Raw genomic sequence first — 14,519 nt, forward strand, 5'->3', positions numbered from 1 at the left:
GTCAAGCAAATCTTGTCACTAAAAAAAGGCGCGAAATTCAAATTTTCTATGGGACGATATCCCTTCGCGAATACATTTTTCAAATTTGCCGCCTCTTTCTACTGACAAGATCTGATTGACCAGCTGTAGGTATTTTTACGTAATAAGATATTTTAATTTCACGTAATGTCCGCATCTAATTTATGTATGTGCACGGTAAACAAACAAATGAATGATAAGAAAAGACAGACAGTGTTACTGAGCGGGAGGTGGGGCGAGGGGCGAGGTATAGGTAGGCTATGATAGGCTCTCGAGCGCCGCGCCGGCGACTGACGGACCAGCGCGGCGTATGTATGAATTTCGCGCCTTTTTAACTAGATTTTACTATTACAATGCAAGCTACACACAGAAATTTCTTACTTTCCATAATATGGCTGCGTATATTATTTTATAGTAATAGACTTATTTTTACTAACTCTAATTCAATATTAGATCTTATAGGACAAAAAACGTATATTAATTTTAAAGCATATATCTTATTCTTCTAGCTTTTTAGCTTGCCTATTAACTTAAAAATTTAGATATGTTGTTGTGGATTTATTAAACTTTAATTCAATATCGACAAAATAATAAGCTAATTGTAGTTTGACAAAGATGCACGTTAAAAAAATTTCTAATAATTTTACATTATAAAGCGTCATACATATTATAAACAATGGAACTTAAACATTGCACTTTAATTCAATATTAAAAAATCATTACTAAAAATATATAAATACCTAATTTATATCTAACGCTCGTTCTAACTTTTCATCATATATTGCAAATATGCTTAAAAATATGTCCCATATCAGGTAAGTATCACTTTTTCAACTTTAGAATTATCAAAACTTTTAGTGCAAAAATCCGGTCCCACTATTGAGCTATTTAATGTTATCTTCAAAAATCAAAGAAATAAATAAAAGAAAAAAGAAAACAAAACAGGCACAGATTTTTTTGTATAACAGGCAAACGGGCATATATTTTTATTTATGGAAACCAATTAAAATTTAGGTATAGAACAAACACTGGGAAATAATTTCCCACTTGATAAAACCTACCAATTTTTTTGTAAATCGTACTTTCAGGGACAAACAATGGGAAATAATTACCCACTTACTAAAACCTAAAAATCTTGGCTAAGTCATATCGCTATCACAATTCTTTTCAAGCAAAACACAGGGAAAATAAGTCTAGTTTATGATAGTATTCAGTGTATGCTCTTACAAGATTTTTTTTCGCATTTAACCTCAAAACACTAAAAAAATTGTCGTTATTGCAAAAAAAATCACAACAACTGACATTGACTTTGACGTATGGTCACAAATGGCGGCCATTAGAAAAGTGTTGCCATTTTTCAAATTCAAAATGTTACTAAGATTTTAAATCTGTATAGTTGGTACCGCTGAGTGCTGCCTTTAAAAAGATAAAAAATATTTCGTAAATTAGAATGAAGTGGGAAATATTTCCCGATATATGATTAAGGGTTAAAGAAAGTACGAATCATTAATGCGGCACAAATATTTTAGTTTAATTTCATCGCTGTATTCGCTGTACTAGTTTACTATGTGTGGCCGTACTGGATTGTAAGTAAAAATAACGTTTCCAATTATTATTAGTAAAGTAGCATATGGCAGTACATAATCTTTTCGATTTTATTATTGTTTTTAGATCGCTTAATAAAGAACAAGTAATATGTGCATGCAGCTATAAGCCAAAACCCGGTGATCTGCACTGTAAACCTGAATGGATGCACGAACATAACGATGGCAGGGAATACAAACCTTCATATAACATCGCTCCCACAGACGTTACTCCCATTTTGGTCTCTGCAAGTAAGTTCAAAACTGCAGCTCGAACCAGAAGGATTGTAAAACCTATGATGTGGGGAATTATACCTCCCTGGCACAAGGTATGTAATAGCCAATTTTTAATAATTACGTCATTTCAGTAAAACACATTAATTAATGGGTAACTGTTCTTTTTTTCTAGGGTGATTATAGAAATCATAATCTGAGTACCAATAATTGCCGTTTAGAAAACATACAAGGGTCAAAGCTCTATGGCCCTATTTTACAAGACGGGGGTAGATGTGTGATTGTTGTAGAAGGGTTTTATGAATGGCAAACTACAGACAAGGCTAGCAAAAATAAACAGCCTTACTACATATATTCTCCCCAGGATGAAAATGTCAAGGTAAACATTATTATGTCACAAAAATATGAATGAAATAAAAATTTATATTACATTGCTGACTACTAAGGTAAACTGCATTCATAAGTTTGATCATATCCCACAATGTAATGATTGTATATAAGTTTGCTTTAGTTAAAATAACTATTAATGTCTATAGGTGGATGATCCAGCAACTTGGAATAATTCCTATGATGATGAAAATGGCTGGAAAGGGATAAAACTTTTGCACATGGCTGGCTTGTACCATGTATGGCAAAATGAGGAAGTTATAATATACTCCTATTCAGTGATCACCATGGACTCAAACAGCACTCTCAACTGGCTGCACCACAGAATGCCGGCTGTATTGGACAATGAACATCAAATTGATGTATGTATAGTATACATTCCTAATACCATAATTTGTTCTTGTTTTTCTATGTTTTGTAGCACCACCACCGACAAACTATTCAAAGATGGCTATCATCATTTTTACTCATGCCAATCATTCTGCTTTTTTATATTACCCCAGCAATTGAAACTCGGTTTGGGCTTTAAAGTTTATAGCAAATAAAGTTTTATGAAATAAGAATTAAGTAATAAATATTAATTGGTTTCAGGCTTGGCTCAACATTTCTGATGTTCATTTGCATATGGCTCTGGGATATTTGAAACCAGTCAATATACTATCCTGGCATCCAGTTTCAACACTGGTCAATAATTCAAGAAATAAATCAGCAGATTGCAACAAAATAATAACCTTAGCCCAGAAAAATAAGTCTATACAGAAAACCCTAACAGGGTGGTTTGTTAAGCCTGAAAAAAGAAAGATAAATGACAACACTGGTGGTGAAACCAAAAGAAAAAAATAACTGAGGAACAAGACAAGTTTATTTGTCAATATAAACTGAAAGGACAGGTAAAATAAAAACAGTGTGATTACTTACACTTGAATAAAACTATCTACTTAATAAGAATGTTTAGTTAATAATTAAGGTTATCCAACACAACTGGCAATTGTTGTTTTAAAAATTTAAAACTGTCTCTTCATCACCAACTTTTATTCTTCACAAATTCTCAATTCTGAACTGTTTGAAATCTGCTTCACACCTTATCATCTTATGATTATTCAGGAAATCTGTCACAAAGCTGCTTACTTCATATTCATCTGAAATCATAAATTGGCATTTAATAATTTTAACTAGTAAATCTACTGTGTGAATGTAACAATTACCACCCTTGCATAATAATTATTGTAATAACCTCTAGCATCTGAAATCCCAATACCACAGTGTAAAAATAAGGGGACAGACGGCCATACTTTGGGTCAAATCTTGGAAGCTAAATTTGACCCACTTCCCGGTTTCCAATTGTTTGCATACATATGTAAATCAGTTGACAATGCAGTATTATGATGACTTGGAGCTGATCTGATGATGGAGACAGAAGGTGACCTCATAGGAACTCTGTGATGAAACAACGCAACCTAATTGTTTTGGGTTTTTACAATTGTTGCAATGAGTATTAGTAGCCTATGGTAAGAAAAGCACAGTCAGCAATAAAAGCATGTACCAAAAGTGAAATGTTCGCCAAAAACTTTTCTTGTATAGTGGACTATGCCATGGATAATAATACTTATTAAAAATGGTTTAATGTTAGTCAGACCCGCATGCACAGGAAGGTTTCTGTACCATCATACAACTAAAGTAATGAAGTTACGTCATTGTTATTGATCCATTATATTATAACGCTTTTTACTTACCAGGGTATCTACTGCACTGGTATATCAATTTTATTAAATGCTTTGCTAGAGCTTTAAAAAGAGTCTTGCCCCTTATGCGTCCCCTAGTATAGTATGGGGTTAACAGCTTAACAACCCATGGGGCTATGCGCTCTTTGCAACTAACAACAAATTCCGGTGTCTCATCCAGTGGTGAAATCACCCCTTCATCGTCACTGTCATCACCAAACAGGTCTCGGAATAAATCCTTAATCTATAGAAAAGCAATAAAACAGATTAAGATATGTGAGAATAATTTGTTCTATTTCATTTACTTTCAATAAATTTTCACTCATTAAATTCTCCTTTACTCAATAACTAGCTGACATTTTTTTACCACCCTCCATATTTATTTGAGTATAGTAAATTTTTTTGTGTTTGTTGATGAATCATGTAAATCACGTTGTTAGTAACTATTCGGAACCAAATCCATTTTTTTAGTTGTAGAAATGGGTGAGAAAAAAAATTAGTTGTTACCTGGTAACAACTTGTATTGTAACTAGTGGAAATGACATAAGACATGTAATGTACATACCCGCATATGACCCATCCTGTTAGTCTCCCTTATTAAGTCCAACAATTCATACAAACGGACTTTAAGAAAATACTCCTCACACAACCACTTGCCAGGATTCTGTTTCCTGGATTTTTGGGTGTCTATTCTGGTTTGGTCATCAATTGTTTGCTGAGGCACAGGATTATCTGTAGAGTTGGCTAACAAACCTGCCAGTGAAGCCACTCTTTCATCTAACGATTTTATTTTAGCTTCATGAGCTTCTATTACAGTGGTATTGGTAACTTGGGTCTGAGAAATGGGTGGACATGTCATTTGATCAACTGGAACTTTTTTTGCACTGTCATTGTAAACATAATCATTAGAACAGAGTGTACCCTCAAACAAATCATCATCATTAGGATCACTATGAAATAGCTTTTCCAACTGCTCTGCTAATTCATCTGAATATGGTGTTTCCATAGCCTTTGGTGGGCTTATATAGCTTAATGAACCTTGATTGTAAACAGTTTGTGTTATATCAGTAACTGTAGTTGTTGGTGGCAGCACAGTACTAGTAAGTGGGTGGAGTGGATTGGAAGGCTGCATACTCTGAATACTAAGTGAATCAACATGATTGATATCAAATGAATTATCAATTGATGTGTCAGTCACATTATGTGTAGTAGACATCCTGCGGCGTTTCTTTCTGTTATTACATTTGCATTGGCAGTTACAGTTATCTGAAGTTTTAAAGTCTGTTTGGAGTTTTTTCTCATTTTCTGGTGGTCTGTGTAGACAGTCATATAATTTCTTATTCAATTTCCCTTTTTTGGTGTCATTCTTCAATTCTTTTATCTGAAATTTTAAATCATGTAAAGAAAATAGTGATACCTATTTTCTTAATGTTAACCTTTATGCGGCTAGCCATAGATTTCAGGTCACGAGTTTGAAGAAAAAAAGCCATGCCAAGTTTGTATAACTGAAAACAAAGGGACACGCTACCATCCCGAAGAAAAATGCTGGTTTAAAGGAAAAAATCAAAAAGCAATTGTGAAAAGTGTGAATAACTCAGAATTGGAAGTTGAGCTGAATGAGCAGAATCCAAAAAACTAGAAGTACCACCATTAATAAAAGTAAAGCTGCTGTTAAATGATACATTAAAAGTGTCTGGGATTTATGACCCAGGGTCAAATGTGTCATTAATAAATTCTAAATTATTAAAGATAAAAGATAAAGAAAAGACAACTGATATAGAAACAGCAAACTTGAGTACTATTAATGGTGCGAAGAAAACAAAAGGTATGATAACACTCAAAATAAAAATATATAAAATTGAGTCAAAGATGGATATTTTCGTCATAGAAAATCTTCCTTATGATTTTCTAATAGGTTTGGATTGTATAAAAAAATTCAAATTAATGCAAGATGATGAATTAAACATTTTACAATATAATAGTCCAGAAGATAAAAAGAAGTTCCTGAATGGAGAGAATATAGAAAAAGAAGAGTTGATAAGTAATTCTTCAAATATATCTAACGTCAATATTCCTGATGTACTGGGTGACAAAGATGACGATATTACTTTTACGGAGATACTACTAAATAAAGAGATTAAAAGCAGATATGAAATAAATTTTAACGAACATATTAATTCAGATGAATTTGAAATGTCAGTAAATCATCTAGATTCATATCAACAAAGACAGATTGACAAGTTAATTGAAAAATATAAATCAGTCTTTGCTAAGGATAAATATGACATTGGCACTGTACGCGATTATGAAGCTCATATAGACTTGATGGTGGACAAGTACTGTAGCAAACGTCCATATAGATGCAACACAGAAGATAGAAAAGAAATAGAAGGACAAATATCGAAACTACTAAAGAACAAATTAATTGAAGAATCTTATAGCCCGTTTGCTGCTCCGGTGACTTTGGCATATAAAAAAGAAGATGGAAAACGAACAAGGTTATGCATAGATTTTAGAGAATTAAACAAAATCGTCGTTCCACAGTCACAACCATTCCCGCTGATTGAGGATTTAATGGTAAAAACTGTAAACTGTAAGTACTTTTCTACTTTCGACGTAAATTCCGCTTTTTGGTCAATACCTTTGAAAATTCAAGATAGATACAAAACTGCATTTGTTACCCAAGAAGGCCATTTTCAATGGACGTGCCTTCCGTTTGGTTTAAAGACTGCTTCAGCAATTTTCCAAAGAATATTGAGCAATATCATAAGAAAACATAAGCTCTCTGATTTTGCGGTAAATTTTATAGATGACATCTTGATTTTTTCGAAAACTTTCAATGAACACATGCAACATATATCTAGACTACTCGAGGCAATACTAAGAGAAGGGTTTAGACTTAAGTTCTCTAAATGTAGTTTTGCAAACAACCATGCTAAATATCTTGGTCATATAATCGAGAACAATTCAGTCAGACCACTTAAAGACTACTTAACCGCAGTGAGGGATTTTCCAATTCCGAAAACAAGAAAAAATATACGCCAATTCCTAGGAAAAGTAAATTTTCATCATAAATTTATACCACATAGCGCAATTATTCTGGATCCGTTACACAATTTACTACGAAAAGATGTGAAATTTATATGGTCGCCAGCATGCCAAGAATCATTTGAAAAAATAAAAAGTATGCTATGTTCAAAACCGATTCTGAAAATATTTGATCCTGAACTGCCCATAAATATATACACAGATGCTAGTATCGACGGAGTCGGAGCGGTTTTGAAACAAGTAGATAAAAACGGAGACAGTAAGCCCGTGGCATACTTCTCGAAGAAACTAACTGAGACTCAAAAAAGGAAAAAGGCCATATATCTAGAATGTCTTGCAATAAAAGAAGCTGTTAAGTATTGGCAGCACTGGCTTATGGGAAAAGAATTTGTGGTATACTCCGATCATAAACCATTGGAAAATATGAACATCAAGGCTAGAACTGATGAGGAACTTGGAGATTTGACTTATTATCTTTCCCAATATAATTTTAAAATAAAATACAATCCTGGACAATCTAATCAAGAGGCAGACTGCTTAAGCAGAAATCCAGTACTAGAGCCATATGAAAATAATGATGACTTTTTGAAAGTAGTAAATTTAATAACACTAGAAGATATAAAAAATGATCAATATAAAAATCAAGACCTACAAAATGGAAAAACAAACGCGATATTGGAAAACACAATTTATTACAAAAAAAAAAAAAATAGAAATAAAATCATACTATCTGAAGCACTTAGCAAAGCTCTCATCAAAGATGTTCACAATACTTACTGCCACATTGGGAGAACCCAGATGATAAATAAAATAACACCATTTTATACAGCGAGAAATATATTCACAAATATTAAAAAAATGTGTGATGAATGTGAAATATGTATAAAGAACAAATCAAGGAGGAAGTCAAAATATGGCTTATTGTCACATTTGGGACCAGCAACACGCCCGTTTGAAATAGTATCTATTGATACCATTGGAGGCTTTGGAGGATCACGGTCAACAAAAAAATATTTACATCTTCTAGTTGATCATTTCACGAGATATGCATATATTTTGGCATCAAAAAATCAAAACTCTAGTGATTTTATTAAACTGATAACTTATGTGACACAGAGTTATAATATTGATATGGTATTAACAGATCAATACCCCGGCATAAATTCTAAAGAATTTAAAGATTACCTAAGGAGTAAAAATATAAAAATGGTTTTTACGGCTGTAGATGCGCCATTCTCTAATGGTCTTAATGAAAGGCTAAATCAAACTTTAGTCAATAAAATAAGATGTACAATTAATGAAAATGATAAGAAAACAGCCTGGACAACTATTGCACAGAAATGTGTAGAAAAATATAATGAAACAGAACACACTGTCACGAAATTTACTCCAAAATACCTTTTGGAAGGTGAAAACGTAAATATTTTACCATTAGAATTAAAATCAAAGTGTTCAAAAGAAGACCTGAAAAGAGACAGAAAATTAGCCTACGAAAACACAATAAGATCTCACAAATATAATAAAGAAAAATTTGATCGGCATAGAAAAGAACACAGTTTTGAAATGGGAGACATGGTTTATGTAGAAAATGGGAACCGACTGAATAGGAAGAAGATGGATGAATTAAGAATTGGACCATTTAAGATTCTAAGAAAAATATCAAGCTCCATCTATGAAGTTGATGCAGGACACAAGAAACTGGAATCAAACCTTTACCACATTACAAAATTGTCTCCAGTGGTACTTAGTACCTGAATTAAAAATTGCGTGATTGTTTTCTCCTATGCAATTTTTTTCTCTAGGAGGGAGATGTAAAGAAAATAGTGATACCTATTTTCTTAATGTTAACCTTTATGCGGCTAGCCGCTTTAGCCATAGACTTTACCGAGTGTCATGAATAACACTTAAGACATTGACATCCATCATAGGAAAAAATATTCAATACTATAAAATAGATAAAGATTGATTCTATGTAAAAGAAATAACAAAACCCCAGAATAGAGGCTTTAAATGTTGTTTCTTTATTATTTACAGGTAAATTACTTTATATTTCAAACAAATGTTGTAGAAGATTAGATGTATTTAGTTCGATTTTAAAATAAATCTTTATTATTTACAGAGAAACGCAATTTCGCCTTTATTTCATGCACCATAGTGTGATATTATTATAATCATATAAAATAATGACATAATTTATGTCATATTGCCAGCTAAAGTAACAAACCTTTTATCTCCCTTGCAAGAAGTTATAAGGTTTGCAACTTTAGGTACTGTTATATCCACAAAAAAGAGTTACGAGGTTGGTGATTTTAGCCTTTAGATAAGAAAGAAAGGTATGTATATTGTGTGATATATTTGTACAGAAAAAAGTATTCTTCTTACTGTATAATCCTCAGTGTGGTTTGCATAATCATAAGAAAACTACAAATCAGACTAAATATGAATATAACTGTAAAAATACTCTATAAAATGTAATACAGACCACATCCTGGATATTCTTCCTGTAGAGCTGCACTACCATACAAGCCTGAACAGCTGATGTTTCAATATTTTTGGCACACCTCCATATAGCACTGGGCAAATATATATTTTTGTTCAGCAATTTCTGGTTATTTTCATAATTTATTGACAATAATTTGATCACATATTCCATGTAGTGTTTTCGGACCTAAAACATGTAACATATCATTAAGTATTGTTATCTGCTTGGAAGAATGATATTCTAAGTTACAAGTGGTCCAACCTTTGAAATAAGAAGATGAGGGTCAGATTCAAAATCTGGCACCGGCATAGAAGTCTCATCATATTTCTGTATCAATTGGTCAACAATTGTGTCTGGATCGGGGTCCGGCTTCCAAGCTTCCATATTATAAGGAGACAGAACTTCGGATATTAGCTTACTAGTATTTGCTAGTATTCAATACCATGGTCGCAATGTTTAATTTGAATATACGCAGTCTAGTTAGTATTATTAAGCTCAGCTGGAAATATTAAAAAAATACTATCCGAAAATAATTATTAGCTTGCTTTAAACTTAACAGTAACAAACACACTGCGTCTATAAATAAATAAAATAGAATAACATTCTTTTCTTTTAGCCGTCTGCTGTCATAAAATGTCATGCATGTGTGAAACTGAGAAATGACATTTACTGTGTATTGTATTTAAGCAAAGCTTAAAACTGCCAGAAAAATTTGCGCTTGCTTATATTTTAATGTTGCCATAATTTTGTAGGTAAACCAAGCCAAGAAAACGAAACGAACGTCAATTCAATCAATCAAACCAACCAGTATTTAGCAGGAGCCACAACATCTTGATTTTTCGCAAAAAAGTTAAAAAGAGGGTAAAAGAAATGGCTGATTCTACGGTTTTAGACGCTAGTAAAATGAAGGTAGTTGATTTACGTAAAGAGTTGAAGTCGCGTGGCCTCCCTCATACGGGCGACAAAGCAGAACTCGTGGCTAGACTACAAACAGCCATGGCACAAGACGATCACCAGGATATCAATTTGGATTCAGATGAAATAGACTCTGATAGTGTCTTGGAAGAAGAGGAAAAATTGGATGACGATGACGAAAAAAACCAAACCGACATACTTGACGACTCTGCAGTAGACACTATAAACGAAGAATTAGCGCTTGCCGATCAACCGGCGCCGAAGCCTGCCAGCGAGGTGAAGCCTTTAAGAACACTCAAGCGAAAAATAACTGCAGACTCAAAGGAATCCAAAGAAGAAAATAAGGAGGCTGGATCTAAAAAAATTGTGTTAAACAGGGCAATTTCTGTGACACCGGCAGTTAAACCAGATGCAGAAATCACCCAAAGTCAACCTGAAGTTACAGCTCCAATTGATACCAAAATAAAAATAACTGCAGATATTGATGCAAAAACAAGGTTAGAAATGCGTGCTAAAAGATTTGGATTACCCGTCAAGATGTCAGATGATGAAAGGAAAGAGGCCAGAAAACAGAGATTTGGCCAGAACACTTCAAGCGCAATTACTTTAAACAAGACACCAGCAACATTAAGTGAGAATATAGATAAACTCAAACAAAGAGCTGAAAGATTTGGACAATCAGTGTCTAAAATTATGACTGATATAGAGCTTAAGGAACGGATTGAGAAACGCAAGGCTAAGTTTGGTACTGTTACTGCTAAGTAATAGCAGTTCAGTGGTAGAATAAGGAAGTTACTGTAAATATTCACATTATCGTTGGGTGACAAGCAAAAGTCACTAAGTACTATCAAAAAATTCAAGTAACAATGCACTTTATTACACTTGTAACAGTTTATTGTCCAATAATATCAATGATATTAGTTAGTTACGTTTGATTGTCACCCAATGTTATCACCTTTGCAAATTTTCTGTTTAAGTATAAATGTTAATAATGACATACATTTCATGAAATTAAATATTTTGCAGTATTGGTCTTTATTATTTCAAAATAATTCTATCATTCAAGGTCCTTAAATGGTAATTCATTGAAGTCTTCAGCAGCCACAGTTGTTTTCCGGCATAAATATTCTGGGTGTGATTGATTCTCTTCTTGTATTTTAGTAAAATCTTGAGGTATATGCAGAGTAAATTCCATGTTAGCATCTTTGTGAACAGTTGCCCAGCGAACAGCCACATCTTTACTTAGACTTTTTCTGAATGCCATACAATGCATATGCTTAAATTTTTCATACTTAATCCTGGAGAACCCAATACATGCTAATGTATAACGCCAATTCTTCATCAGTTTACCATTAGCACCAACATGTTTTGAATCTGGAGTGTTAATGACCAGTATTCCACCTGGTTTTAAAATATCATAGGCTTTTATACAGGCCTTAATTCTAAGAGGTGAACTAGGGATATATTCTAAAAGAAAACAAAATGTTACAATATCAAAATGATGTGATGGTAACTGTTGAATTTTATTTGATGTTTGCCTTAAAGAAGCACCACATGGCACCTCTAAGAAGTCACATTCAAAGACAGATGCATTTGCTGGACATAAATCCACAGCCAAAACATCAAAAAAATTATACTTCTTAAATGGGTTGTAGCAGCTGCCTACATCAATAAGTTTTAGGGGCTCAGAGAAATTCTCTTCAATAGTGATTTCAGTCTTCATTTTCACAGCTATTTCATATTCTTTAAATCTATGCGAAAAGTACAATCTTTGCATAAAGTAGGAATGAGCCAAATCTGCCGTCCACTTAATTCTTGATGTTGCTTCACTGTGTTCACTTGCACAATTTTCTTCCCAATGAGTTGTAGCTAATTTCTGCATAGACTCTGCATATTTACTAAGTATATTCTTATTTTTACAATGTTCACGCCATGCGTTTTCGGGGCCTACTTCCAGAGATGATTTTCTAAGAGATGCGTGGACTTCTTTAATTATATTTGCCAAATGTTTATGCTCTTTAGTGGCCATTGCTGTGAATACCAGTGGCTGTTCTGGTTTAGTAAAATGATCAATAATAAACGCACATTTAATTCACGAATTATAGCTTTCTTTCATCTCTTCCCATAGTACCAGAGAATCCAGAGTTGAGTGGAGTTTGGAGTTGACCAGGAATAGCATTACAAAAAGTATCTATAACCACTTAGAATGATAATGATGGGCTGATGGCGTTGGCGGTGTGGTGACTGTGGTGTGTAGAGGGCGTCAATGACAAGTGACAGTGACAGAAAGCTTTTTAAATGCGGTTTACATTCTCGCGCGAGCCACGAGCCGAGCCGTGAGACCAAGGCCCTAACGTTGTCTGTTCTCTTTGACGGCGCAGCAACTATAGACGGTCAAGCAAATCTTGTCAGTAGAAAAAGGCGCGAAATTCAAATTGTCTATGAGATGATATCCCTTCGCGCCTACATTTTTTAAATTTGCCGCCTTTTTCTACTGACAAGATCTGCTTGACCAAGTATATTATCATTTCTCTCTCCCTGCTCTTTTAAAAATGCCGTTTGTCAAAAAAGGACAACCATACTGTTGACAAGATGGACTTCAAATCAAAGTGTTGCCTTTTTTGGTGCATCCAGACTGTGTATCATCATCATCATCATAATTTTAAGAGTATGCGCCAGTTTTCGCGGTCCTCGGCCAGGTTCTTTAGGTCCCTGTAAGACACGACATTTGCTTTTGCTTTTAGTTGTTGTGTATAGCTTGCTCGTGGTGGCCAGGCTGTGTATGTGTGCTCTTTTAGGGATGTGAAAAGAAGATTTTAATTATGTTATATATCGATAAACGCTACATAGCGGAACGAAATAGCTATTAATTGAAGCTTTAATATCTTCGTTAAACATAATTGAAATGCTAATGAATAATAAATATATTAGAATATAATAAAATAATTCAATTATTGCGGAACACATATTTTTGTAGGCATTTATGTATTTTAATTAAATATCTGAACTTTCCCTTCGTTGCCTGCTGGGGCGTGACGATAAAATTGTGATCTGATAACTACAATAAAGAATAAAAGCGGTTTCGTTTATTTTAGGTATCGTTAAACCTTTCAAGTAAAATTAAAATTGCAAGAAATGTCGATAGTTTATCGATATGACTTTATCGACATGGCTACAGCAAGGTGGTGTTAAATTGTTAATCGTACACTAAACAAAAGTGGTTACAGTGACAGCTCGCTTGGACGTAATCTTTAAATATATCTATGCGTGAGACGCGAGTGTAAGGCCCTGTTCGCGCGGCAGCTTTTTCAACGCGCGTTAAAAAAGCGTTTGAATGGCACAAATGGATATAGTCGCACGAAACAAAGTCTGCAGCTGCAGATTTGATAGCCCACGCAGTGTAAGTGTTATGTATACGTCATAATTTCATAGAAGTTTGACGTTTAAAATGACACTTGCACTACGTGGGCTATCAAAATCGCTGCACTTTTTACGGTCTGACTTTATACCATGCATGTATTCGCACGACAACGGTGACGCTTTTTATCAAGCGTTGTTGGATTTTCGACTTTAAGCCTTGGTCGTTAAATCGTATTTAGCGTGCTGACAGATTCAAGCGCTTTTTTTACGCGAATGAGGGCTAAATGTTACATATTTGCCGTAACTTATTTTTAAAATGTGTTTTTCAATTAAAAGACACATCAAGATTGTTTACCTTATTTCTAATGCTAAAAACCGGGCAAGTGCGAGTCGGACTCGCGCACGAAGGGTTCCGTACCATAATGCAAAAAAAAAAACGGTCACCCATCCAAGTACTGACCACTCCCGACGTTGCTTAACTTTGGCCAAAAATCACGTTTGTTGTATGGGAGCCCCATTTAAATCTTTATTTTATTCTGTTTTTAGTATTTGTTGTTATAGCGGCAACAGAACTACATCATCTGTGAAAATTTCAACTGTCTAGCTATCACGGATCGTGATATACAGCCTGGTGACAGACGGACGGACGGACAGCGAAGTCTTAGTAATAAGCCCGCTCCACACTCGTGCGCGAATCGCGGCGCGAAGCCGCGAACGCGAGTCTGGAGTCGATTTCGCATATCAGCGAACTAGACTCCACACTCGCGTTCG

General features: G+C 34.2%; 4 protein-coding genes across 5 annotated transcripts; 2 read left to right on the plus strand and 2 right to left on the minus strand.

The window, feature by feature from the left end:
- Window positions 1-1,494: 1,494 nt before the first annotated feature.
- On the plus strand, window positions 1,495-10,339 carry LOC134666759 (abasic site processing protein HMCES). Of its 2 annotated transcripts, XM_063524047.1 has the most exons (6): window positions 1,495-1,604; window positions 1,690-1,930; window positions 2,011-2,214; window positions 2,372-2,584; window positions 2,814-3,112; window positions 10,226-10,339. In XM_063524047.1, exons 1-5 carry the CDS (start codon window positions 1,585-1,587, stop codon window positions 3,063-3,065), a joined length of 930 nt encoding a protein of 309 aa, XP_063380117.1. In that variant the 5' UTR covers window positions 1,495-1,584; the 3' UTR covers window positions 3,066-3,112; window positions 10,226-10,339. The 2 variants fall into 2 exon arrangements, with proteins under 2 accessions (XP_063380117.1, XP_063380108.1); XM_063524038.1 differs by lacking the exon at window positions 10,226-10,339 and having other exon boundaries at window positions 2,814-3,243.
- LOC134666745 (uncharacterized) lies at window positions 3,126-10,133 on the minus strand. Its single transcript, XM_063524011.1, has 5 exons — window positions 9,735-10,133; window positions 9,474-9,659; window positions 4,509-5,324; window positions 3,956-4,187; window positions 3,126-3,361 (listed from the first exon to the last, which is right to left on the minus strand). Exons 1-5 carry the CDS (start codon window positions 9,855-9,857, stop codon window positions 3,261-3,263), a joined length of 1,458 nt encoding a protein of 485 aa, XP_063380081.1. The 5' UTR covers window positions 9,858-10,133; the 3' UTR covers window positions 3,126-3,260.
- Window position 10,340: 1 nt separating the features above from the next.
- On the plus strand, window positions 10,341-11,416 carry LOC134666771 (SAP domain-containing ribonucleoprotein). The gene has a single exon (XM_063524058.1). The coding sequence runs from the start codon at window positions 10,344-10,346 to the stop codon at window positions 11,151-11,153; it is 810 nt and encodes a 269-aa protein (XP_063380128.1). The 5' UTR covers window positions 10,341-10,343; the 3' UTR covers window positions 11,154-11,416.
- LOC134666750 (S-adenosylmethionine sensor upstream of mTORC1) lies at window positions 11,407-12,638 on the minus strand. Its single transcript, XM_063524024.1, has one exon. It carries the CDS (start codon window positions 12,415-12,417, stop codon window positions 11,446-11,448), a length of 972 nt encoding a protein of 323 aa, XP_063380094.1. The 5' UTR covers window positions 12,418-12,638; the 3' UTR covers window positions 11,407-11,445.
- Window positions 12,639-14,519: the final 1,881 nt, after the last annotated feature.

Source organism: Cydia fagiglandana, chromosome 1, assembly GCF_963556715.1.
Source record: "Cydia fagiglandana chromosome 1, ilCydFagi1.1, whole genome shotgun sequence".
NCBI classification, from domain to species: Eukaryota; Metazoa; Arthropoda; class Insecta; order Lepidoptera; family Tortricidae; genus Cydia; species Cydia fagiglandana.